The sequence below is a fragment of the Monodon monoceros genome, unplaced genomic scaffold, assembly GCF_005190385.1.
Source record: "Monodon monoceros isolate NGI ecotype Baffin Bay Population unplaced genomic scaffold, NGI_Narwhal_1 Super_Scaffold_2, whole genome shotgun sequence".
NCBI classification, from domain to species: Eukaryota; Metazoa; Chordata; class Mammalia; order Artiodactyla; family Monodontidae; genus Monodon; species Monodon monoceros.
The window spans coordinates 54,431,595-54,458,535 of record NW_021703776.1 but is presented as its reverse complement, the minus strand read 5'-3'; the positions used below and the strand labels follow the sequence as shown (position 1 = coordinate 54,458,535).

Here is a 26,941-nt window from a genome sequence, read left to right as displayed (position 1 = left end):
ACAGCTGACAATTATTTCCAAATTTCATAAATCGTTCAATGGATTTGGTTCACAACATAACAAACCGAAAAAATACCCTCATGATCACATCACACTTCAAAAGCACACTGTTCACAAACCCCCCAATTGCAAACTTGGAGGCATTTTTCAGTGTCACAGAAATTTTCAGAGGTGTGATACATTTGCTGACCATATCCTAATAAAAAAACTGTATAAAGCAATAGGTTCATTTTTGTTAGTTAAACTTTTACATGTACAAATAAATCAACTTTCAGAGTCATTTTGCTGTAAGGTTTTGCAGGATAAGGCACTCTCTCAGCCGGCACGGCCTTGCTTGCTCTGTACATGTTAACGAAGCATCAGCCTGTCACTGCAACAAATGAGAGTGCAAAGTATTGCTCTTCATATTTTCACGAGAGAGAGAATGAAGAGAAAAAACTAATATAGCTGCGTAAATTAAAGTGGATAGCCATACATCTCTGTAATAATGAAACTATGTAGCATTGAGCAGACTTCTGATGTCAGTATTGGATGGTAGTAGACTAGCTGTAGCACTGACATTAAAATTCTGCTTCTGTAAGAAATTATACATATTAGGAAAGAAGGCCAATAAACCATTATTTTCTCCTAATAAGAGTAGCTGACCCTTCACTAAATACTGAACTAAATGACAGCTTTACAAAACTATTTCAAGTATTCATTATCACAGTGAAAATATGAGACCAATGTTAGAGTGAATGATTTGAAAATTCCTTTGATGAAAAAGGGTACTAAATCAAAACATATACAAAATGCTTCAACGCATTTCTTTATGTGATATGAATAGAAAGATTATTCATAAAAAGTTAGAAAAATTAAGATAAATTATATATTAGTACACCTTCCCAACCACATTTTCTATAAAAATCCAGAATAGTGTACTGGTACTTCAATCTACACAATAAAAATGCCTGGACTTGGCAGATATCTTCTATCTGTGCATGTATTTTCTCAGTAGAAGGTTTATTTGTTGCAGTCACTTTTTGAAAGTTTTATTTTAATTGTGAACCTTATTGAATCATCAGTAAACCCAGCTGATTGGGACCCACTGTGGCTCCATTCTCAGTTTCTCTATGGCAGTTTGTAGTTTCTCAAAGGCTTTGTCTAGATTGTCATTTACAATGATCAGATCAAAATAGTGGTTGTATGCTCTTTGAATCCGTGCACTTTCATCCACTGTTTTCTTCAAGTCAGAGTCCTGTCAAAGAGTTTTAAAAGGAAAAGTTTACATAAAGTATATTTAATTGCTCAAAACCAACTCAAAGTGAATAAGTAGGTTGGATATTTGTTTGTTGTGATTCTGATACTAATCCTCAAAATCTAATCTATATAGATTGTTAAAAAAGACATTACCATCTGTTCATATCCTAGTCTTTCCAGCTGGCACTCATGTTTGAATTTATGAGTATTCTGTATCTTCTGTTTCACTGATACTAAGGTAAGATTCCTGATTAAAAGACTGCTGACAATATCTTGGGGTGAAACCCAAAGTAATAAAAGAATTCTTGTAGGTGACTGGTCTCTAGCCCAACTGCATCACCCTTTTCAAAACATTTTTATCGTATGGATTCTGTAACTCATGGAACCCAATCTGCAGCGGCTGTTAAGCTCAAAGCCAAATTTGCTGCCTTTCTCTAAGAAAAAGAATCTCAGAAATGTATTTTGAAGGCCGCCTGTCCATGCTCCCCACCCCCAACAACACACACACACTTTTATCTATCTTTTTAGCTAGTACTGTTTGTATTTCATAAAGTATTTCTAGTCATTTTGGAACAATGTGGGGGAATAAATAAGTAATGGGTTTTGCATGAGCAAGTAAAGCTTTTCATTAAATTGCAAGTGTTATGAAATTTCATAATGCTTCTACATGTTCTTCAAATACTGAGTTCCTATTAAACCGTCTACTATATTTCATAATTTGTGGCTATAAAAATGAATAAGAGAGAATGGGCTCCTACCCTCCAGTGGAGGAGACAAATAAAGGGCAAATAAACAAAAACCTGCAAGTTGTAACAAGTACCATGAACGAAACCAGCCAGGAACAAAGAATTTTAAGAGATCTACTTTAGACAGAGTGCTTACAAATACTCTACAAATGAAGAAATGATATTTAAACTGAATAAATGACATTTAAACTGAGAACTATAGTGGGAGAAAGACCATTCCAGGCAGAGGAAATAGGAATGTAAAGTTCAGGAGGAAAATGACCCAGATGTGTTTAAGATACTGAAAGACCAAGATGGAGGGAGGCTTAGGGAGGGTGGGTAGTAAGTTGAGATAGCCCAGGCTAGGTCCTGGAGGACCTAGATGCAATGGAAAGACATCTCTGGATTATGATGGTGGCAGAGGAGATGGAAATGACACCAGACTAGAAATATATTTTGGTGATAAAATCATCAGGATTAACTGATGGGCTGGATACGAAAAGTGAGGAATACGAATGAATCAAAAATAGCTCGAGGGGCTTCCCTGGTGGCGCAGTGGTTGAGAGTCCGCCTGCCCATGCAGGGGACACAGGTTTGTGCCCCGGTCCGGGAAGATCCCACATGCCGTGGAGTGGCTAGGCCCGTGAGCCATGGCCGCTGGGCCTGCGCGTCCGGAGCCTGTGCTCCGCAACGGGAGAGGCCACAACAGTGAGAGGCCTGCATACGGCAAAAAAAAAAAAAAAAATAGCTCGAGTTTCTAGCTTGAATAAATGGGTGGTTGCAGAAGATGCAGAGTTGAGGGGGTGGGAGTGTGAAAAACACGATATTGGTGAGAGGAAACAAAACATTCTACTTTGTTTGTACATGTTAAGTTTAACACGTCTGTGAGACATCCAAGTGCAGACGTAACGTTAAGTAGGTAATGGTTATATAAGTTGGAGCTCTGAGGTCTGGGTTATCTACATATAAATTAGGAATCATCAGCATAACAACGATATGTAAGTTAGTGGATTTGGTGAAAACACCTAAAGGAAAGTATATAGAGAGAAATGGGTTCCCAACTAAGCCTGAGGGATACTAGTACTATAGTTAATATTTTCACTAAGATTTCGAAATCAATTTGAAACAACTATCTTTTATTATAGATGTATAAACAGGCCACAATTCAACTTGTAAACAAATCTTACCTAATACAGTCATTAGCAATTTGTCTTGTTAAAAAAAAAAAAAGTTTTTTTGACAAGAACAATCCTGTAACAATAATGGAGTATACCATATAGATGGAAAAATGAATTAAAAAATCTCTATGTATGGCTCTAGAATGATCTCCAGAATATATTAGTAAGTGAAAAATGCAGGCAGACTACTGTATGTAGTAAGTTACCTTTTATGTAAGAAATGAGGGAGGGAGGATACACATACATATTTGCTTATATTAAAAAAAAAATTGTAAAAATGACTATGTGGGTAGGAGGTAACAGAGTAGAGAGGATAGGGAAAGGCTAGATTTTTGTTTGTTTGTTTTTTGCGGTATGAGGGCCTCCCACTGCTGTGGCCCCTCCCGTTGCGGAGCACAGGCTCCGGATGCGCAGGCTCAGCGGCCATGGCTCACGGGCCCAGCCGCTCCGCGGCATGTGGGATCTTCCCGGACCGGGGCACGAACCCGTGTCCCCTGCACCGGCAGGCGGACTTTCAACCACTGCGCCACAAACAGGGAAGCCCCTGTTTGTTTGTTTTTAAGATTTACTTTGAAACTATGAAAATGTATAGAATTATATTACAACAAAATCAAATAAAAATAAAAAGAGCAATACCTAAAAAGCAAAAGCAAAATGAAACAAATCTGTGTTTCAAGTTGATGCCTTAACCACAGAAAAGAATTATTTTAGCGACTTTAAAATAATACTCAAGGGATATATCATAAGAACAATTTTTTTAAAAAAGTTTAAGTCTGAAACTTAAAACTTTTCAATAATCATACTGTTAATATTGTTACTGAGAAATTATATATATAGTATGTGCTTAGTTTACACATGTAAAGTCAGAAACTACGTTAATGTCATCAGGAACCAAGACTTTCAGCATAGGAGGAAAAAAAGATAAACATAGTCCAGGAAGTAAAAATGTAAAATGTGAGATGGAACTATCCAACTGAATTAATGATGTATATTTTCCAAAAGGGGAAAATATATTTCCTTCATCTGGCCACTGAGAAGACCTAGAAACAATGACAAACTAAGTTGAATGCACACCTTTAGCTTCTATATTATCTCTAAATACCATTTCCCACTAAAAGGAACCAGGGCTTTTGGAAGGCTGGTTCCAGATCTGGGCCAAGAAATGTGTAAGGATAACCTGGAGCAGCTCGTCATACCAGGAAGCACATCAAAGTTTATGGGGTTGTGTTAAAAAGACTCAGAAGACAAGATGAATAGGCTCTTCTTAGCTGAAGACAGGACAATTTAAACATCAGAGAGTAATAGCTGACCTAAGTACACAGAGTATTCCAAGTGACTTTAAAACACAGCGATTTGATTTGACTGTATATACTTAGTGGGATGAACCCTAAGGATAAAGGAGAAAGAGACAGTTCACAGTAATCATACCTGGTAGTATTTGTACACTTATTTTCAGACTGTTGTATGTGTACTGTGAGATGAATCAAATGAGCAATTATGTGCTATATTCTAACACTCCCGGTGTTTTTGAGAACTGGGATACTCAGCCTAGGAGAATGGAGTTATATATATGAAAGAGGTTAAATAAAACCCTGTAATCCTGAATTTGATTGGGAAGTATCAATATATATTCATGATTTAGTTTCCTTCAAACATACAAACAGAAAAGCACATAACCAAACTAGTTCTGTCTACCTAAAAGGTGCATTTAGCTAGAAACAATGATCAATCTTGGGACAATGTGCACCCCTAGTATTACGGTCCTAAAATACCATTTACTCTAAAAGGAACCAGAGCTTCTTGGAGAAGTAACTGATTCCTGGCCTGGAATAGAAAACGTACAAGATGAGCCTGGAGCATTTGTCATATAGCAAGGAAGCTATCTCAGACGATTAGGCTCATGAAATAGGTCTCAAGGGCCAACTTAAATAAGACCCTGTTGGTCAAAGATGGGGCGATTTGAACATCAATAAGAATAATAATTGCAAAAGAGTAATAAAACACATCAAGTAGGTTTAAATGCATGTGCTCATGATGGAACTAAAAAAACCACAAACCTTATTTGGTCACCTGTCGCCTCTGGAGACTGTTACTGAACAAACCCATTATTCTGAAAACTGACCCTTAAAGGGGAAGTATCAAGCATTATGTTCTGACTTTCCTATATGTACTCTACTTCAGAGTCATCAACTAGTTGATAAGGAAAAGTTATTATTTAGAACAATTCTAGTTTATAAATGCAGAACAAATGACAAACTTGGAATAACACCACTTCACAATTCCTAAAAAATTAACGGAGCCAGGCAAAGATCAATAAAAATTGCTAAAATCATTAGGTGAAGAGCTACTGAGGAACTTTACAGATCAGGCCCCACTTTTTCTATGACCCAGTTTTCTTAAACAACTAAGTTAGAAGGTTAAAAGAGAGGGGAGGGAGGCAGTGAAGACTTACAGATTAAAACAGTCTAAAGGGAGAGGTCTGCTTCCAGCTAATATGCAATCACAGATATCAGACTAACCTTCCTGCCTGACAACTAAGACAGACCAAATGTATGGAACACTTTTTAAGACACTGTACATCAGGTAATGGAAGACAGGGATTCCAGAGAGACAGGAAGCAAATGAGATGAGCCCTACGATTACCCCAGGTTACTGGCTTGAAAGAGTTTCCAAGCTGCAACACAGTGAGGTGGAGCCCAGGAGGACACTACTGGACTCTAAGTTGGGACAGAGCTGAGAGTCCAGGGAGAACAAAGTAGCAGGAGTTTGCAGGACAGAATACTGGATAGAATAGCAGTATGGAGAGAGAACTCTGGAGATTTGTAAAGGTCCCCCTCCAGCATTCAGCTGAATACCAATCTGTGCACGTTACCACTACCCAGGGTCGCCAAAGAACCACCAGAATGAGAACTGCTCTGGTTCTACCTAACAAATTTTTAAAGCAAGATCTGAAAGGAACAAACTGTTTCCACATTACTGCATCCCAGGACAAAGCTCACAATGTCTGGTATCCAATAAAAAATTACCAGGATTGCAAAGAAGCAAGAAAATAAGACCCATGAGGAGCAAAGTCATTCAGTCAAAACCAATCCAGAAGTGATGCAAACGTTAGAATTCGTTGACAGTGATATAAAAACATTGATAACTATATTTCAGATATTCATAAAGTTCAGTAGACACATGGAGCAACCTGCAAAAGAACAAAGAGGATTAAAACTACCTGATCTCAAGGCTTATCACCTATAGTGTGGAAGAGGTAGAAGAAGGAGGGAGGGACTCTGAAGGGGCACAAGGAAACTTATGAAGACAAGGGACATGCCTGTTATCTTGACTGCAGTAGCTTCATGTGTGTATACATATGCCCAAGCTTATCAAGTTGTATACTTTCAACGTGTACAGTTTATTGTATATCAATTATACCTCAAGCTGGGGGAAAAAAAGAGATTTAGAAGACATCAGGTAAATGCAACATGTTAATCTTGCTTGGATCCTGATTTGAACAAACTATCAAAAAAAAAAAGATAAATACTGAGGAAATTCAAATACAGACTGTATATTGATGATATTGAGAAAAAGTTGCTCTTCCTAATGTTTGATATGCTAATGGTGTTATGGTTATGTCCAAAAAGTCTATCTTTTAGAGATAAATACTAAAGTACTTATGGTTGATATGATATCAAAGATTTACTTCAAAATAATTCATGGTAAGGGAAGAAGTGAAGAGAGGTCTAAGTGAAACAAAAATGGCCATGTGTTATTGAAGCTAAGTGATGGGTACTTGGGAGTTCATTTCTTCCCTCTTTTGTACATATTTAAAATTTTCCGTAACATGAGAAAAGAGAGGAAGAACAAGAGAAAAAAGACATGTAACAACTAAAAGTCAGAAGACCTAACTCTACCAATAGTAAACCTTGTGATGAACATACTTGTTATTGGTCTTCGGGACCAGTTTCCACATTAGTAAAATGAGGGAGTTAGATTAATATGCACTTTTTAACATTGGTCCATTTCATTTACATGGGGGGGTAAACTTGTTTTAAGATAGAGTGAACAATGGTTTCTAAGTAAAAGCAATACGGTTCCAAATCCTAACTACATCTAGGAAACAAATTTTTATTCTCCAATACCTTATACAGTGTGTTTATTTCATAAATATGGATAGAATTAAACATGCCCAAAAGAAAAAGGAAAAATTTTAGGAGGAAAATAGTATTGTTAGCCTGAAAAGAACTGCTTACCGTCAAAAGCTTAGTAGTGATACCAGCATCCACTACAGCCTTGTGCATGGCACGTAAGGTCTCTAGTTCGGGAGCAGCAATAAACACAACATAGGGCATGAACTCGGATGTCCTCAGCACTTTCAGGGCCTGTGTAGAAGAACAATTACAAACCAATTTATACAGGATTAGAATTTGAATTATGTTACCCTTTAGTTTATACTAAATAATCAAAGTCCATCTGCCCTCTTCCTCAAGATAAAGGACATAATTTAATACTTGCTATCCGCCCCCACTCCCTTCTATCCTTTTGATTCCATACAGTACTTTCCTAAAATGGTGATCCATTAAATTTTGTTCTGACCTCAATCTCACTACTTTCTGGTACCCTTGAACCAAGGAAAGTATTAAACTTAATGATCCCCAAATCATCAAGAATGATGTAAATGCTTTCCATGTTAATTGTAGAATTCTGTTAATATTGAAAAAGCAGAAGTAATTTCAGTGTCCATTAATTGGAGTGGTTATATAAATAAATATATATCTGCACTATGAAATACCATGCAGCAATTACAAAGAGCAAAAAAATCTCTACAGTACCTAACATGAAGAGATCTTCAAGAAATACTGTTTAATGAAAAAAGGTTAAAGAATCTGTATAAAATTTTTCCATTTATGTATAAGAGAAACAACAACAAAAATAGAAAACCCACTGGGTTGAGTGTAGAATGGTGAGAAGGGGTCAATAAGGGAGACATGGAATGAGAATGAAATGAATGGTGAGTGGGTGGGTGTGTGCTGGGTGGAAGGGGTGTGACTTTAATTTTTATTCCTCATGTTTCAGCCTTGTTCAAATTTTAAATTTAACATTTCCTAACACATGCATTTATATATTACTTAAGCATGTAAATAAATACTAAACATCTATCAAGCTTCTATAGCTATCCATGCCTCTGTTGGCTAACAGATCAGAGATTTATTTAACTAGTTGTTGATGCATAATAAGGTTCCCTATTGTCACAAGTAATAGAGGGAAAGAGCCACCCTCATAATCTGAAGAAGAAACAAAAACTCCACAGGAAATAAAACTTAAAAAATATCTTTGGAATCATGCAGCTTACTTGTGGGTTGACATCCAAGATGCAAGTTCGTCCAGTTTGGACAACTTCAAGAATAGAGTCAATCTTGGTTCCATAGAGATTTCCTTCATATTCCCCATGTTCCAAATATTTTCCAGCTTTAATATCTGCTTCCATCTCAGATCGTGACACAAATTTATATGCCTGGCCATCTTTTTCATCTTCCCTTGGTTTCCGTGAAGTAACTAAATAAAATAGCGTTGAGAATTTGTACAGAGACAGTGCAGGGTATTAAAAAACAAACGAAAAGGCACAGGGTAGCCTAAGTCTTTTCCATTTAGTGCAGGGGTTGGCAAACTATGGCCTATGACCAAACCTGGCCTGCTTCCTATTTTTGTAAATAAAGTTTTATGGACCACAGCCATGTTCATTCATTTTATGGCCTATGGTTTCATTCGTCTTACAATGGCGGAATAGTTGTGACACAGACCAGATGGCCTGCAAAGCCTAAAATATTTACTATACGTGGCCCTTGAATAAAATTGTTTGCAGACCCCTGATTAGTAATGTTTTAAGAGGTAGTCTCCAATATACAATTTATATCCAAAAAATGTGCTTTATAAAGTCAGTTTGAAACTCAAAATATATTTATTTACCTAGAAGCAGAGCCCTAAAGTTAAATTCTTAACTATGGTGAGAGCTAATAAGTGTGAGGTATATTGCAAGTGAACATCTTTTCCAGCTGACCAGCACTCCCCTTCTCCTTAAGGAATATCAATTACAGCCTTTCTTCACACTTCTTTGAACATTTCCTAATTAAGTGTCCAACAGATGAGCAAAATTCTATTCTTAGTTGGTATTATCAATTTTCTGAAGTGTAGTTTTACCCATAAATTATCTATCCTTTATCTTGCCCCAGCACCAAACTTTTCTTCTAGCTTCCTTCTAATTAACATTCCCAAATGCTAATTGTTTTGTGTTGCACCTCGGTGGATCTAGCCGCCTGGATGTTATTATGGTCTAGTAACTTTCTCTACTCTGACCTGAAGTATTCTGAGAGAATGAGAGAGAAGAGACCAAGTCAAAAACTTAAAACATCCTTTTGTCAGGTATTTTAGAGACATACAACTCCTTTGCAACTTGGCTGTGCTAGGAATGGACGATTATCACTTTTTCAACTGTTGCAAAGGTGCAGAGTTAGGTATTCTCTGCCAACTTGCTAGCACTCCCTAGGAAGAAAAGTAATTTGTGTATGTGTGTGTGTTATTTTCAAGTTTAGCAACTTAATCTGAGTTTGCCTAGATCAGATATAAAACAGTATTCTACTTCTATTAATCAAGTACTTATACATGCAGAATATCTGCCAAAATCATTAACCACACGCAATTAAAGTTACAAAGTAACCAGATGAAAAACTGACAGAATTTTGACTATTTGAAATAAGCACAACACATCAAGAAAACGTTTATAAGAAAAAAACTTTAAGTTCAAGCTCAATAATAAGGGTCTAATTCATAAATAAGATTATTATGTACAAGAGGATTCCCTTTTTCCCCTGCTGTTTTCTGGCTCATTCCAGACCACTGTGGAGAGATTTATAAAGTCACTTAAAGAGCTTCAAGATGCTATGATGGCTTTTCATATTCAAAAATGTGTGATCTCTAAGGTTTCTGGGATTATTCACCAAAGGTGGTATGATAAAACTCCTAAGGCAATTTTAAACTCCCCAAATACATACATACTAGGACTTGGCTTAATATCCGTAAAGATAATTTTAGAAGAGTACGACTTTTGGGGAGGCACTACAGTGAAACCATTTATGGAAACGTGCTGCTTGAAATAAATATGTACAGGCACACACACTGCCCCCCCAACACTACCTCCAACATGTGGAGGGAATCTCAAATTCTTGGTGAAATGTTTTTAGTTTACAAGCGAATTTTAATGACAATACCATTCTCTAGTGAAGACTCAAAAAAGAAATCTACATTGGCACATAATTAAGCCCCTTTCCATTTCTAGAACAGAGAAATTAGAACAGGGTGGATTGACTACAGCTGATTCCTTAGGCTTATATGCTAAGCAACTAAGTAATGCGATTGCTTAGAATTTAAGTTCTGTGATTGACAGGCAAAATTCTAATCTTTAGTAGCTCTTCAAATAGTTAGGAAATAATCAACAAAGTAACATTTTATTTAACTATCCCAAGATGTATTAAAGGGAAAACATGATTCATAAGGTAGCTTGTCCACCTGGATTAATAATTTTTTATATTTTATTTTAGGACCATTTCACAATATAAAGAGAAAACTAAGTCAATTTAATCCAACACCAGCATTTACGTCCTTCCCTATGAGACTTCCCCAACCAGCCCACCAATGTGTGGCACAAGACTGTGTATCAAAAATTAGGCAAACTTGTTACATTTCATCAGTATTATTTTTGTGTGTGTTGATTCTGAGGCTTAAAACAAACAAACTAAACACTACATAAACATGAATGATTTAAGGAAAAGTAAACCACCACCCACATTATATGAAGAAGTGATACTTGACAATGTATGGATATACATAAATCTTTTATATATAAAAATTCAGACTTGAATCTTTACTAAAAATAAGTCTTGAAAGGTAAAATAGTACATCTTCTGGAAATTAATTTGGCATGAAGAAATCAAGAAGTTGAAATAAATATATGTAATACTTCTATATTTATAAATCTCTCTGTACATCCTTTGGTCTAATAATTTTACATCTGAGATTTATGTATACACATTTTATCATCTCTTTATTTATAACAAAAAAGCCACCCAAACCATATAAGTGGGTGATAACAGTAAAGCATGGTGTACTTATATGCTGGAATATTAAGGAGCTAACACAATTAACTTTTTTAGTGTTTTTAATCAGGATAAAATATACATAACATAAAATTTATCATTTTAACCATTATTAAGTGCACAATTCAGTGGCATTAAGTACAGTAACACTGTTGTGCAACCATCACCATTATTCATCTCCGGAACCTTTTTATCATCCTATAGAAAATAAAAAATTACACTCACTGCTTAATATTCTCAGAGATACAGAAGAGATAGCGCCCACAAACAGATGATGCTGTGGGAAAAAACAGGAAACAGAAAATAATCCTAAAATGAAAAATGTGACTACTTATGATAAAACATTGATGAGATAGAAGGCAAAGAACTCAAGGTAATCTTTTAAAGAGTAGAATAAAAAGAGAAAGGGTTGGACAACATGATTTAAAAAAGTAAGAGACTGAGGAGATGAATCCAGGATGTTCAACATCCAGCTAATAGAAATTCTAGAAAAGGTGAATAGAGAAAACAGGGAGAAATCATCCAAGAAATAGTAATTCCCCAGAATTGAATGACATGCATCTCTAGTCTGAAAAGCTCACTAATCATCATCACAATAAATATAAAAAGACGCGCACAAAGGCACATCATTATTCAATTATAAAGTAATGAAAACCAACGAAATAAAACGACTGAAGGAAACATCAGGTCATGTATGAGAGGACAAAAATTAGAATGACATTAGACTTCTTAACAAAACTGGGTTAAAGAGTAACACCTTTTGGGTTTTACAATCTAGACTTTCTATTCTCAGATAATCAATCAAATAGGAGACAAAAAAATACACAACTTCAAATACAAAGATGCAGAAATTACATCCCATACAGCATTTTTTTGGTCAAGTTACAAGGCATGTGCCGCAGCAAAACAAGGCAATAAACCAAGAAAGAAAAAGAATGGGACCCAGGAACAATAGCTTCAACCCAGGACAGCAACAAAGGGGAACATCCCTATGTGAACGTGTGGCAGCCAGAGTGGAGAGTGTGTAGCCCTCACTGAAGCAGGAAGGCTGAGGGTTGTGAGACAGAGGTCTCCAAGAAAAAAGCATGACTTACTAAATAAGAGGTTCTTTGGTTTAATACAAAACTATACGCATGAACACATAAGACAAGATAAAGAGGGGAAGAAAAAAACGAACTCTAGAAATTGCTGGGTTGGGGGAGAGGAAGAGGCTGTTCAAGAAAGTGAAACTGAATTAACTGAAACTAGAGCTATCTTTATGCTGGGAGGATACTCAGGAAGTCAGGAGGTAAGGCCTACACTGGACAGAACAAGAAATAGCAGAATGAAGACATTATTAAGAAATATGGAAGACTAACAAAATAAATAGCAGAAAGATTGAAAAGTGACTGTTTCTGGTAAGTAGGCCAGAGGTGGGTAGAGGAAAATGGAGTTATTTTTCATTACATATTTTTAAGAACTACTTGATTAAAATATGCTACATGTACTAATTTGATAAAAATTAAAAATAAAATACTTTAAAATACTTTGATCACAGTGAGATTTTTATTTTGTTAACTACTTAACTATGATTTGTCTGATTTAGTGATTTACAGTGCCTACAACGGAACTCAAAGTCTTACCCTGAAGGGATTACAAACAGCACATGAGGACAATGACAGCGTTGTTGCCCCAATACACCCCTAAACATGTTAGCAATAAGATTACTCAATGAGAACTAAATGTCAAAGCATACTGGATGGAAGTAGAGAAACTCTAAAACTCATCCAAAAGAGATGGAGTGATGTTAGGCTAAGATTTGACATGGAAAGCTTAAAGGCATTAAAATACCTACAGAAATTCTGTGTTAATCAAAAGGGGGTTTTGGTCAGCAATGGAAGCACAGAAAGGGGACTTAATAAAGGCAACATTGACTTGTGTTCAGGGGAGAGCGCATGTAAGTTCCCACAAGTAAAGGCTCATATATCTCCAAAATGAATGCTATCACTGCCTTATTTATTATAAGGACTAATACACCTTTGTATTTAACTCCTTGCTCTAACTCCATTCTCATCAAGCATGCTTCTGACATTATTTAACTTTCCTTGTAAATGTGCAAATAGAAAAAGAACACAAAAATCATAAAATGAGTGTCTGGTTCATCTAATGGTTATATTTCCCATCAGTATTATTGTATTTTGTATATAAATAAATGTGACCTCCATTAATGCTGCCTGCTCTGGAAGAGGAATCTCTCTTGATGTGCTATCAAAAATCAGGTTTAGGACCTTACAGGACTGAAAGTGACAAGCCAGATCACGAGTGTCAGAGGATCCAGCAGGTTTCCCCTGCTGGATGAAAATGGGTGAAAATACAACTTTTCAGATACACATCAACTGTACAAGAAAATGCAAGGTTAATGCTGATTTTGCCACAACCCTTAATACTTGCATTTAACGAACACTTCTGGATTGAAGAGTTTGGAGAAGCGATTGCCACCAGGCAGCCAGCTGACAGGGCCCACAATGCTATTTCAAGACAGCTGTAGAGTCGCCAAGTTTTCCAGTATCATCTCCTTGTTCATTTTCATTGGCATAATTAGAAATTACTTGGGAATAAAATAATAATCATCTGCCCCACCCCCACTCCTTTCCAATTAAATAGTAAAGGAAACGGAAAACTTACATGGCACTGTGGTTCCAAATCTAGTGGGATTCAACACTATGAACCTGTTTTTCAAGCTTCTTCGTCCCACACCTTGAGCTCCTATCAATACTAATGTCTTTCTCTGGAAGGGAGGCATTTTGGCTACCTCCTCATATATCTGGATTTCATGACGATCAAATTCTAAAAGTAAGGAAATGGGAAAACATCATATTCAGTTATCTTTTATTTTTTATTATTATTTTAAAATTAATTAATTTTTGGCTGCGTTTGGTCTTCGTTGCTGCGCGCAGGCTTTCTCTAGTTGAGGCGAGCGGGGACTACTCTTTGTTGCGCTGCACGGGCTTCTCACTGTCGTGTCCTCTTTTGTTGCGGAGCACGGTCTCTAGGTGTGCAGGTTTCAGTAGTTGTGGCACGTGGGCTCAGTAGTTGTGACTCGCGGGCTCTAGAGCACAGGCTCAGTAGTTGTGGCACACGGGCTTAGTTGCTTCGCAGCATGTGGGACCTTCCTGGACCAAGGCTCGAACCCGTGTCCCCTGCATTGGCAGGCGGATTCTTAACCACTGCGCCACATGGGAAGTCCCTCAGTTATCTTTTATATGGGTGAAAAACCTCTGCTATTCTGTTCAGTAATGGCTTAGCTGTCTTGATAGTTAAGTGTCACTTTAATTGTACTGACTTAGTACAGATTTTTAAAAATAAATTTGGTAAAGTACAATAAATTATTTTGTACCCTGATTTAAACACCTGCTTTTATTCATTTGCCTTAAAAAATTGTCTAACAAAACTAGAAAAATACCCTTACTTTATCCTTATCAGATAATCTATCCCTTAAAACCTGTTTCTTATTAATTCATCAGTAGAAATAATTACTTAATATAATCAAATTGCAAATTAGTTTATGTAATCTATTCCACTAAAAAGTGAGTATCACATATGGAGGATAGCAGTACACTTAGAGTGGCTGCTTAAATAAGTTTCATAGAATGAGTATCCCCTTCCAATGATAAAAATGAATAAATACTGTGTGGTGAACTCTGCAAATATTAGTTTGATTAATAAAATGCATACAGACAACATACTAACATTTAAATATTAAGATTCTAAATTTATGTATAAAATAAAATGTTGGATCTTAACTATTTTCAGTAGAAACACATTCCAAAATTATGATCAATGGGAAAATTAGGAATTTTCCATTTTGCAAGAAAGCTTTAAGAATATATATTTAATGAACAATAAAGCCAGAGGATTTGAAATATTATATTACCTATTATTATGGCTATAACTTTCAATCTACAGTAATAACACTTCTTCCTTAGGTTATTATCTTAACAGCAACACTTTCTTTGCACAATTTCTCCACAATAGATTAAGGGAGAGTCTAATTTCCCCTTATTATTATTATTATAGTACATTATTGGATTATTTCCTTTCTAATGTGCTATTTAGTTTATTACCAATATAGAGGTAGCTCCGAAGTCAAGAAAGCACTTTAAAATTATCAATTCTTTTGAGTAAGCCTCCAGAGCCTTCTGATTCTAAGAGCTGCATTTCACTCCTATCAGCCTTTATAACTGAAAAGAATAACTGTGGTAGGTGTCATATTTATCTTTATTTAAGTCTAAAAGATTTAAGAAAGAATCCTACTAGATCAGGCTAAGATTTGTTTGGTCCAGTATTATTTTTCCAAAAGTATCATGGACAATGTTATGGCAGAATACGGTTGCCCTTAATCACAACTCTTTTATTATCTTTAAAAAAGGCATTCTGTTCTGTAGAAATGACACAAGTTTCTATCAAAGTTCTTGAACAAATAGTTTCAATTGTCACATTGTTCCTTCATTAATACAAGCATAAATCCTAACCAATTCATTTTCTTATAAACTATGAGTATAAAATAAAGCACACTAGTGATAGTGCAAGTATATATATCAGGATTTAAATAATGCCTGTATATTATTGTACCAAGTGTTCACATGGCAGTCCCTTGCAGCTGGGTACTAATCTGAATTAACTCATTTAAAATTATACATTTAGAGTGTATGCCACATTGAGAATGATATAAAGCTATTTCATACTACACTTGGATTTCTCAAAAATGTATTTAAAACATACCTGCATTTCTGGTTGTGAGATACATCATCTTTTTCTTTTTTTTGCTACTTATGGTTCCACAAAAAGGTCCTGAAGGATGACAAGGCAAATATAACTTAAACAGTATGTCAGACTATATACACTGCCCTGTGGTGTTCTATAGGGGTGGGAGAATTATCTTCCCAGTGTTGCATCCTACAAAGCAGAAGCAGGCAGGGGTGAGTTGAGCCACTGAATTCTGATACAATACCAGCAGGTGGCAGAAAGGGAACAAAAAGTTTACTTTTGAGAGCAGTACACTAAAGCAGATGAGAGGGATTAATTCCAGATATATTTTAAATAAATTCATCAGCTAATTCAGATGAAAGAGGCAAAGAAAGGTGGCCACAAAGGACTACTTGTTACTTATTGTATCGAGTTCATCACCTGAATTGTCCCAGTCTCTTCTAACAAATGCCTTTCTCTTCTCTTCCAGGAACTGGCTTGGAATGAGACCAGCGCTTCCTCCCTCTTTTACATGGCTAGCCTAGAATCAAATTAATGAATTGTATATCTCAGTGATAAAAATTTGAGACCACATTCTAATAAGTAGGACAAGCAATAGTCAGTTAAAAAAAAATCACATTTGATCTTAAGAAACTGACCTTGATATTTAAATCCATGGCATTGTCAGGATATTGAAACACTTTAGTACTGAGGAATCAATGGGTACCTAACCGGTGTGCTATTTGGTAGTGAATTTTTAGACCAAAATACAAAGGTATACGGCTCTTTAAATTACTAAAACTTCTTATTTATAATACTAAACTAGTGAGAATGGAAAGGAATAAATGCTGTTATGTGTTGGCACCTAGTTAGGTGTTTGTTATCCAATAATCCTACTACGTTGGTATTTCCTGAGGCCAAATCAATGAGAAAAAAAAAAAAAAAGAGAGAGACAGCACTGGGAGAACAGAGTGGAGAGTTTAGTTCATGCTACCAGGAATCTGAATATCCTGAGGGGGAGTAAGTTTAAAATAGGTAAAACCTCACCTACTGTCAACAAACTAACTTAAAATGAAACCCAAAGAAGTGCTATTTCAGAATAGCGGCTGGAGAACTGGCTACTAATGGCTTATCCCACAACATTAGTGACTTTATGCTTACAGCTAGCACAGAAAAATCCAGTATCATTTTTAGCAATTAAAATCCTGAAAAATACAATTAGAGTAATAGATGACAAACATGCAGGAAGAGATTGAGATAGATAATGGTGACAGGTGATAGAGAAAACTGAGAGATGGCATTCACAGAGAAGGGAAAAAAGAGAAAACTGGGAAAGTTTAAAAAAGGACACTGTCACAGAAAGCAGATTTTTTTTAGATGAGTTCTAAGAAATTCAGTGGAAACCTCTTGAAATCATGGATTCCATTTAAACTACTCATTTCTTAGTTCTCTCACCACACTGTGCCCTTATACATCATAATGTCTTAATTTAAATTTAAGGACATATTAGCAAGACTGTTCTTATTCTTGTAATTCATTCCCCCTTAGAAGTCAATATAACTTATTAGAGGTAATGTGAGCTACTAATATCTCCATTTAATTCAGAACTTAGTGCTAGGTACCAGGTCCTTTTCTTTCACACTTTGTTCCTTAATGAGACTCTCTTTTGCTTTTACAGTTTAAGCGATTTTAGACTTTGTTTCTACAGTTCTGAATACTGTGGTTGCTAGTCAATGTAAACAAGTACAAAACCGGACTTATTACTTATGCTAGAGTTTTCTGAAAACTGTATTAATGGAAAGGAAAAGGAAGACCATCGCACGCATCTTCTGGAAAATGGAGGGCGGAAAGACAGTGATAACACACATCCCTTTCCATACACACAGATTTCAATCCAAGACCAAACAACACGGATGATAAAGCAAGCCTTCATTTCTCAATTACTGAGAAGAGGTGGGCAAATGGATTTAAGACCTTAAGAAATTACGTTTTATTTGTCATGAATGTATACATAGAGGAGACAAGAGGAAGATTACTCTACCTACAGTAAAAGACTCCTAGTTAAGAGGAACAAACACTAAAAAGGGATGACCCCCAAGTGAGTTGTTCCTACCCAATACTATATTTTACTGCAATCACATGTGGAAGAACTGACTGGTCTAGTCTCTAAACCAAGGGAAGAGAACCACAGGCTAGTTAATTCTGCATTTATTAACAGCTACTCACAAATTCCCTCTCAATTTGGTCTTCTGTCCACAAAATTAGCAGCCATGAAGCAGGAGCTGTTCATGCAGGAAAAATCATTGGAACAAATGCTAATACCTTCTTCCTGAATATTCAGATATTGGCCAGATCTAAGATTAAAAATAAAAAGGCAGTTGAAGAGATTTTGAGAAGCATACTAACCTGCCACCAGTTTGGGTCTTCTCTGTTTACAATCTGAAGAATTTCTCCTTTTGAAAACTTCAATCCTGCTTCTTTGCAGGGTATCAGGTTATCATTGTATGGATTATAATCAAAATGACATTTCACAAATACCTAAAACACAGCACAATTAAAAATACTAGAGATGTATCATTTGTCACGGGATTTCTGAAATCTTTTTCAAAGCACTGTGATTTAATTGTAACTGACAATGTATTTAGTACTTCAACTAAGGAACTTGTTTTCCTTAAATAAGTATATAATTATTAGAACATTAATAATTTGGTATCAGAGAAGAAAATAAGAAATAAACGTTAGTACTACATTAAGTTTTTGTTTCTATTTTTAACTTCTAATTGTAAATCAACGGAGTCTGACAATTGTTTTCTTCCACCATTCTTACACTTTCTCTCAATCTTTTCACGTGATTTTCCAACCAACACTGCGTAATTTTTACGCAAGTAAATGCTACTTTTTAATTAACATTCTGAATTAATATATGCAGCTGATTTAAGGCATGTATTTCAGATATAATAGGACTGACTTCTTAAGTTTCCTGAAGCAAAAATACTAAAAGTTCATATTGAAATCAGACCTGAAATATATTTATTAAACTTAAAAAACAAAAAACAAAATACAACCCACTTTCATCCCTGGTAATAACATATATTTTTAATCACACAGATTCACACTAGCCAAAATTAGTGTGGAAAATACTTTTCTGGAATCATCTTGCTTTGATGTAAACGATCAGCATTAAATTAATTGTAAGACAAATACTGAAAAAGCCTTGAAACTATTTTCCAATTTAAATTCATTTAACCACACAAATTTCCTTTAAATCTGTTTTATTAATAAAAGTATGTCAATTATCACTATTAGTTATGATCTCCAATATCCAAAATATCTAGTTTTTTAATTTTAATTCTAATTAAGTTAAGCATTTTCAGTATTTGATGGCAAGTTCAGAGCAATTACTTTCTTAATACAGACTTTTTTCAGGCATATTTATAGAAATTCAAATTTTATCTGCTAAGGAACTGACTTAGTATTAATCAGCAGGTAAACTAGCAGGAAAGCACATAATTAGTCAAATAACAATGTTATTTTTCTATTTATCATACTTCTATAAATATAACCAAACAAGATATTCAAATAACACAAGCAGATATATTACATTATTAGTGTACTAAAATGTAATGTGATGGATGCACATTAAAAATAAATTTGGGAACATGACAAAATTTTAGTTACTTACAATTAGATGATTTTGACACAAAGCATTCAGAATATTTTCAATAACTTTTGAAAGGCTAAATATTAATGCTTAAAAAAATCAGTAAGCCAATAATTTTTTTCCTGATATAGAATTTTAGAAATATCTCAAAGGCAAGCATACAAACAGTATTAAGATTGCTAAAATGTGACAACTGGCTAACTTGACAATGGCATGCAGCTCAATGTTTTGGCAATGGAAAATACCCAAAATGATTAAGTGTAATTAAGGTAAATTTAGCTGGCTGATAAGACAGAAAAACAGAGTACCAGAGAATCTCCTGGAATGACATCATACCTGACGGACATGTGATGGATGCCTCTCCACATTGATGCAACTCTAAAAATATATTTTTCATTGCATAAATAAACTTTAAACTGATAATAAATTAAAAAAATACAAACTACTGGCCCATTTTTACTTCACTCATTTTGGTAAAGCAACTACTTCCCTAATTAATTGTCCACAGGCTATAACACCTGAAAATGATACAAGCAAAAGTTAGAGGTGTTTGAGATGAGGCAGAGAAGAAGGATATGGATATGCAAAGTTGTAAAAATACTTGGATACTCCTTACTTCTCAAGAAAGCTGCACTGAATTAATAGTAAGAGGATCCTGTCATCTAATCATGAATGTGTTTATTATTCTTATCTGTGGGACAGAATATATCTTATAACAAAAGGCTCAGACTTTCTGAGTTAGTCCAAGTTTCAAATATTCATTTCCCTACTCTCATCAAATTGTTCTGGAAATGTCATTATTTGTCAAACAAACCACATCTCTCCAATATAAAAGATTTCTGGAAGAAGCAATTCTATTTTTTCATTAACCAAATTAGTTTTGGAACATTACTCTCAAGCTCAAAAACTCAGATTAAACTAGTTTTGCTCTGAACTTTGAAAATTTGTCTGAAAAATCAATGAACCCAACCTTTGATCTAAACATTTTGTAATGACCTTTAAATCACAGAGTTTTGACTAGATTTAGTATAATTGTATTTTACTAAGTACATTTTAAAGTGTTTCATCAATAGGCTATGAATGTTAACTGTTCATTGGTTATTAAGAAGTTACTAAATACAACTGGCTAATATATTTCAATCTCATATTCTTCTTATCTCTAACAGAACTGAATAACCAACAATCTAAAGTAGAAGGAAGAGAAAAAAGAAAGTACAAATGGCTTTTAAACACAGGAGGAGATGTTAACCTCACTCAGAGTAGAAATACAAATTAAAACTATACTATAATAACATTTCCTTCCTGTCATATTAGCAGGAATCCAAATATTTGATAACATTCTGTAGATAGGAAAATGCCTATTGGCCCATAGTCCTAACAGGTTGGTGGAAGAACTGGTTTAATCCCTTGGGAGGACAATTCAGCAAAGCTATCAAAATTATAAACGCAAAAAACCTCTGACCTAGTAATCCACCTCTGGGAATGTGTTCAACGGCAGTGTTACTTAGATATATGCAAAATGACTTACGTAGAAGACTATTAACGATTGAATATGTCCTAATCACAAAAGATTGGAAGCAATCTTAACTGTTTAACAATAGGGAGTGAGGACTAGACTGGTAGTAGATTAGGAGGGAGATTTCAGCTGAACACATATTCCTATTTCTTGACTTCTAGAACCATGGGAATGATTCACCTATTCAAAAATTAAATTCTTATGGTAATGAAAGTAGAGATAAAATGACTCCCACTGACTAAAAGAAGTAACAAGGACCCACCCTCTAAACTGAAACAACTAAAATACTGGACAAAACATATGAAATGTTGTCAAGACATCAGACAACGAAGACAGTGATCCCTAAAAACTGGAAATAAACAAGATGAACTATACAATTGCCCCAATTAACTGCACAGAAAAAGTTTCCAGGTTGTAACCCAGGAAGGGGGACGCTAGGTAGAGCCTGGTGGTCTACAAGTTGAGGAGATGAGCTGAGAGACAGGGAGATCAAGGGGGTTACAGTGCACAGAACAGAGTGACAGTGAGGAAAGGGTTACACAGAGAAAGGGCTCAAGAACTAGAGGACTCCCTCCAGCGTTCAGCTGAGTACTGGTCAGTGCATGTCATGAGTACGATCAGGTAAAGAATCAGCATTATGGGGAACAATATCAGGAGGTCATGCAGGGTCAGAAATAGTTTCTGTTATCACCAGTGTGAGTGGAAAAACCTCATAATTCATGAAGCATTCAGTATTCGGAAGGGTTTTGCCCTAGATTTAATCCTACTCTGGTTGCACCTAACAAAGCTTAAGCACAATCTGAAAGGATCTAACTGCTCCCACATAATGTAACTATCCTAGAACAAAACCTGAGAGTATTTCTAAGAATACAAAAATATCTAGCACTCAGCAAGGTAAAATTCATATCTGGCAGCCAATCAAAAATAACCAGACATGCAAATAAGCAGGAAAATACAACCTAAAACATGGAGAAAAATGAACCAATTAAGAGTGACCCGGAAATGACAAATGGGACTGATTTAGTAGGCAAGGACATTAATATAGTTATTTTTAACTTTACATATTGTAGTCATATGTTCAAGAAGCTGGAGGAAGGATTCGGCATGTTAGGTAGAAACACAACAGATATAAAAAGGTTCCATTCAAATTTCTAGAGATGAAAACAAAAATATCTGAGATGAAAAGTACACTGGATATGATAAACAGACATTTTAGAACAAAAAATAATAAATTTGAAGACAAAGCAATAGAAACTGTCCGACATGAAAAAGTGGGAGAAAACAAGACTGAATAAATGAAGAGAGTGTCAGTGAGCTATGGGACAACTTTAAGGAGCCTAATACGTATAACTGGTGTCACCAAAGGACAGGAGTAACAGAGGAACAGAAAAAATATTCCAAGTAATAACAATCAAAAAATTTCCAAATCTAGAGTCTTTTTAACAACTGAAAAGAAACTGGAAAAATTGTATACCTACATGCAAAAACAAAAACCCCAAACCAACGCTTTGATCCATATCTTATACCCTATATAAAAACGCAGTGTAAATGGATCACAGAGCCAGATGTAGAGTGTACAATTATAAAACTTTTAGAAGAAAACATAGGAAAAAATCTTTATAACCATGTGTTGTACAAAGATTTTTTCACACAGCACAAAAGCATGATCCATTTAAAAAAATGGACAAATTAGACTTCATCAAAATTAAGAATGTCTGCTCTTTGTATTACAGTGTTAAAAGAATGAAGACAAGCCCCTTCTCACTTTGAGAAAATCTTTGTAAATCATAATTTCGATAAAGTACTTGTATAAAGACATAAAGAACTCTCAAAGCCAAATAATAAGGAAAAGAACAACTCAATAAAAAATGGATGAAAGATTTGAAGACATCACCAAAGTAGTCATAAGCATGGCAAATAAGCACATGAAAAGATGCTCAATATTAGCAGTCATTAGGGAAATGCAAATTAAAATCATGATGAGACACCATGACACACCTATTAGAATGGCTAAAATTATAAAGACTGACCATACCAAATGCTGGTGAAGATGTACAGTAATTGGAACTTTCCTATAGTGCTGGTGGGAATGTAATTAGTACAACCACTTTTGAAAACAGTATGGCCATTTCTTTACAAGTTCAACATATACCTACCAAATGACCCAGTACTTCAACTCTTAGGTATTTACCTGAGGGACTTACATGTAAATGTCCATAGCATCTTTATTTATAATAGCCCCAAACTGGAAACAACAAAAATGTTCATTAGCCAGTTAATGGATAATCAAACTGTGGTACAGCCATGCAATGGAATACTACTTGTTAATAAAAAGGAATCAACTACTGATACACATAAAAACATGGATAAATCCCCAAATAATTATGCTGAGTGAAAGAAGTCAGATTAAAAAAAAAGCAAAATCAAAGGATTCATGTTGTACGAATCCATTTATATAAAAATATAGAAAATGTAAGCTAATTTATAGTGACAGAAAGCAGAGCAGTACTTGCCTGGCATGAAGGTTGGGCTGGGGGTAAGGAGCAGGTGGGGAGGATTACAGTGGACCCAAGAAAACTTCTGGGGGTGATAGATACGGTCACTGTCACGACTGTGTTGAGGGTTTCATGGGTACATAATAGATATGTCCACATTTATTAACTGTATGCTTTAAGTATATGCTATTATACAAACTTTACCTCAAAGATACCTTTAAAAAGTAAAGCTAAAAATAGTCAAAGTACTGACAAAATAAAATATTGCACAGGAGTATGCTGTGCCTATGCAAAGGATAATAATTAGCAGCAGAAGAAAAATCATCAAATGGATAAAAGGCTGGAGAAACATCTCCAATCATGACCTTTGTCGTAAATCAGAAGGAGGCTGGTAATTTGTTTGGGAATGTGCTGGCTGAACATGGTACAAGTGCTCCGTACACACTCTCAGTCTGAAACCATAGTTTCAGGTCCACCTGAGTTTACACATCAGAGTAAGTGACAAGGTAGTGAATACAGTGATCAGAGTTGCTAAGAAGTTCTCTACAATGATAACAGATAATTAAGGGAGAATGTTATTTTTCTAAAGATTTTCAAAGTGTATGAACTCAGCCTATTCAAATGCACACACACAAACAACACATTTTGAGATCAGCAAGGAAACTAGATTATATATTTGGTTTAAAAAGCTTTCAGGGGCAGTTCACACTTCTGTATGGTAAATAACCATACATGGGCCACAAATTTAAGCTTCTGTTAGTTAAAAAAATATATGTTTTTAAATTTATTAACCTGGCTGCTCTGAAATCATACTACAAATAATTCTTAATTTACATTACACTTGAGTCATTAGTTCATGCAAGGCCTGCTTTTATTTTTTTATTTTGCTAGTTTTAACAATATAATAAAAGCCATGAACTTGCCACTCAAAGCAGAGGCTAGAAGCCTACATGGTCCTCCTGCCCACATTCCATCCCACCACCCTCGCTTCCCCAACAATGAAGGTAACCCTCATCCTGAATCTTGTGTCCACAAACTCCTTGCTTTCTTTTTTGTATAGTTTTATTAAACCTATATGTAATCTGTTAAAGTATATATATTTAGTTATTTAAAACAAAATAGATAGTACCATGCTCTGTGCATGTACTCTTTTGGGGAACTGACATGCTTGTTAACATGTTTCTAGCTGTACATATTGCTCTAAGAGATTATGTGTCTTAGTATATGTAAACACTCAACCCTAATAATGCTAAACCTTTTTCCTCCCAACGTGGTTATACCAATTTGCACTGCCACCAGCAATGTAGAAGAAATACTCTATATTCACAGCTACATTTTTTGCCAACTGAATGTTATAAAATGGTATCTCACATTGTGACTTATAATATCTCTTCATATGTTTACTGATCATGTATCCCCTTTTACTTGATTTGTGTATGTAGAGTTTCATATATTATCCCTGTGAATAACCAGTTTCATTCATTGAATAGTCTTTCTCACTGAAAGACATATCTCTGTCAGATATCAAAGAAATGTATGTGTGTAGGTCTCTTTCTGAACTCTCTCTTCCATTGTTCATTCTGTCTAGTCCTAAGCCAATAATACCACATATCTTAATTCCTACACAATAATAAGCCCCTCTTCCTGCTTTTCTGCCTCAAAAGTGTCTTGGCTATGCATCTTATCAAATACCATGAAAAAACTTATTGAAATTTTCACTGGAATTTAACTGAATCTACAAGTCAATTTAAGGAAAACTGGTATCTTCATAATATTGTCTTCCTGTCCATGAACATGATATATCTGTTTACTTAGATCTTACTAATTTTTTGTGCATGGAGGTCTTGAATATTTTTGTCAGATTTATTCCTAGACATAAATGTGACATTCTCTGACTCTATTATAAATGTCCTAGTTAATTTCTAGATGTTTACTTATGGCATATAGAAATGCAACTGACTTTTGTATATTAATCTTATTTTCAAGTATCTTGCTAAATGATTTCTAATAATTTATACTTTGGGGGGGTTTCAAATAAAAAATCTTACTATTTGAAAATAATATTTTATTTTCTCCTTTCCAAGTCTTTTGCTTCCATAATTAATTTATTTTTGTCTTCATGCGCTTATGGAACTTTCCATAAAATATTGAATGTAAGTGGCACTAATGAACATCCTTCTCTAGTTCTGAATTTTTTTAACGATGCAATGACTTTATTAATCCTTGTTTTAAAACTTTATGTTCTGGCTTCTTTGGCTTAATGAACTGCAAATAAATAACTGTATAAACAATAATTTAAAAAGCAGCAGTGTCCAAGAGCCTCAAAATTTTAAATATTACAGGTTTCGATATTTCACTATATCCTAAACAAAATTTTTTAGGAGTCAAAATTCTTGAAGTTTCGTTTTTTTGTTTTTTTTTTAAAGAAGTGGTCAATTCCCTTTGCTTCACTGTTGGAAGCCTCATCAAAATTCTGAACAAGATCACCCTCCTCCCCAATAGCAAGTGGAGCTTTTCCATCCAGCTTATGCCAGGATCTTGAAAGCTTGCTGACACCAAGCTGGTCTAAGATTGGGGTGACCTTTCTGTCAAGGGCTTTGTCTCAGCATGGCTGGTAATGGTGAAAGTGTTTGCTGCCAGAGACCTCTGAGCGTTAGGACTGTTAAGGTGGATCATCACTCCCTGGTTTGCAAATACATTTACCTATTTAAAAGTCAGAGATACTGTTTATTCCTAGTTTCTTTAAGAAGAACTGAAGATTTTTTATCATCTGTGGTAACAGATATTTGTAATATCATCTGTTACTCTATATATCATCTGAGGGTGGTTCCTTTTTATCCTCACAATTATGCCTGAAGTTTGGCAAGGTTTCTCTTGGTTTATGGTGGGTTTTTCTCATCTTAGGGTGGAAACTGGGCTTCACAGGGGCCTGGGGTTGGCACTCAAGTAGTCTCAGGCAGACCAGCTTAGACTCCAGTTCCTGATTTTAAAGAGAAATGCTTCTAACAGTCAACCATTGAGAATGTTTTAGGTTTTTTTAATTAAAAAAAATAAGATTAAGGAGGTTCTTTCCTGTTCCTAATTTACTAATCTTTTTTAAAAACATCATAAGTATTGAATTTTATCAAATTCTCTGATATTTTTCTCCTTTAATCTGTTAATGTGTTTGGTTACATATATGGATTTTCTAACATGAAACCATCCTAGCATACATAAATCCAACTTGGACATGTTGTAGTATCTTTTTAATATATTGTTAAATTTCAT

General features: G+C 35.1%; 1 protein-coding gene across 10 annotated transcripts in view; it reads right to left on the bottom strand.

Moving 5' to 3' along the window:
• Positions 1–14: 14 nt before the first annotated feature.
• The window catches only part of MPP6 (membrane palmitoylated protein 6), a 101,675-nt gene continuing 74,748 nt past the window's right edge, over positions 15–26,941 (bottom strand). For 5 of the 10 annotated variants that reach the window (XM_029233236.1, XM_029233234.1, XM_029233238.1 and 2 more), the window contains exons 6-13: positions 20,000–20,041; positions 18,409–18,540; positions 16,444–16,543; positions 16,039–16,107; positions 13,942–14,103; positions 8,481–8,683; positions 7,381–7,509; positions 15–1,237 (exon numbers count right to left, since the gene is read on the bottom strand). In XM_029233236.1, the coding sequence (XP_029089069.1) occupies positions 1,061–1,237; positions 7,381–7,509; positions 8,481–8,683; positions 13,942–14,103; positions 16,039–16,107; positions 16,444–16,543; positions 18,409–18,540; positions 20,000–20,041 (1,014 nt within the window). In that variant the 3' untranslated portion in view covers positions 15–1,060. The remainder of the gene's footprint in view (positions 1,238–7,380; positions 7,510–8,480; positions 8,684–13,941; positions 14,104–16,038; positions 16,108–16,443; positions 16,544–18,408; positions 18,541–19,999; positions 20,042–26,941) is intronic. The other 5 variants (XM_029233241.1, XM_029233240.1, XM_029233244.1 and 2 more) reach the window with 2 other exon arrangements.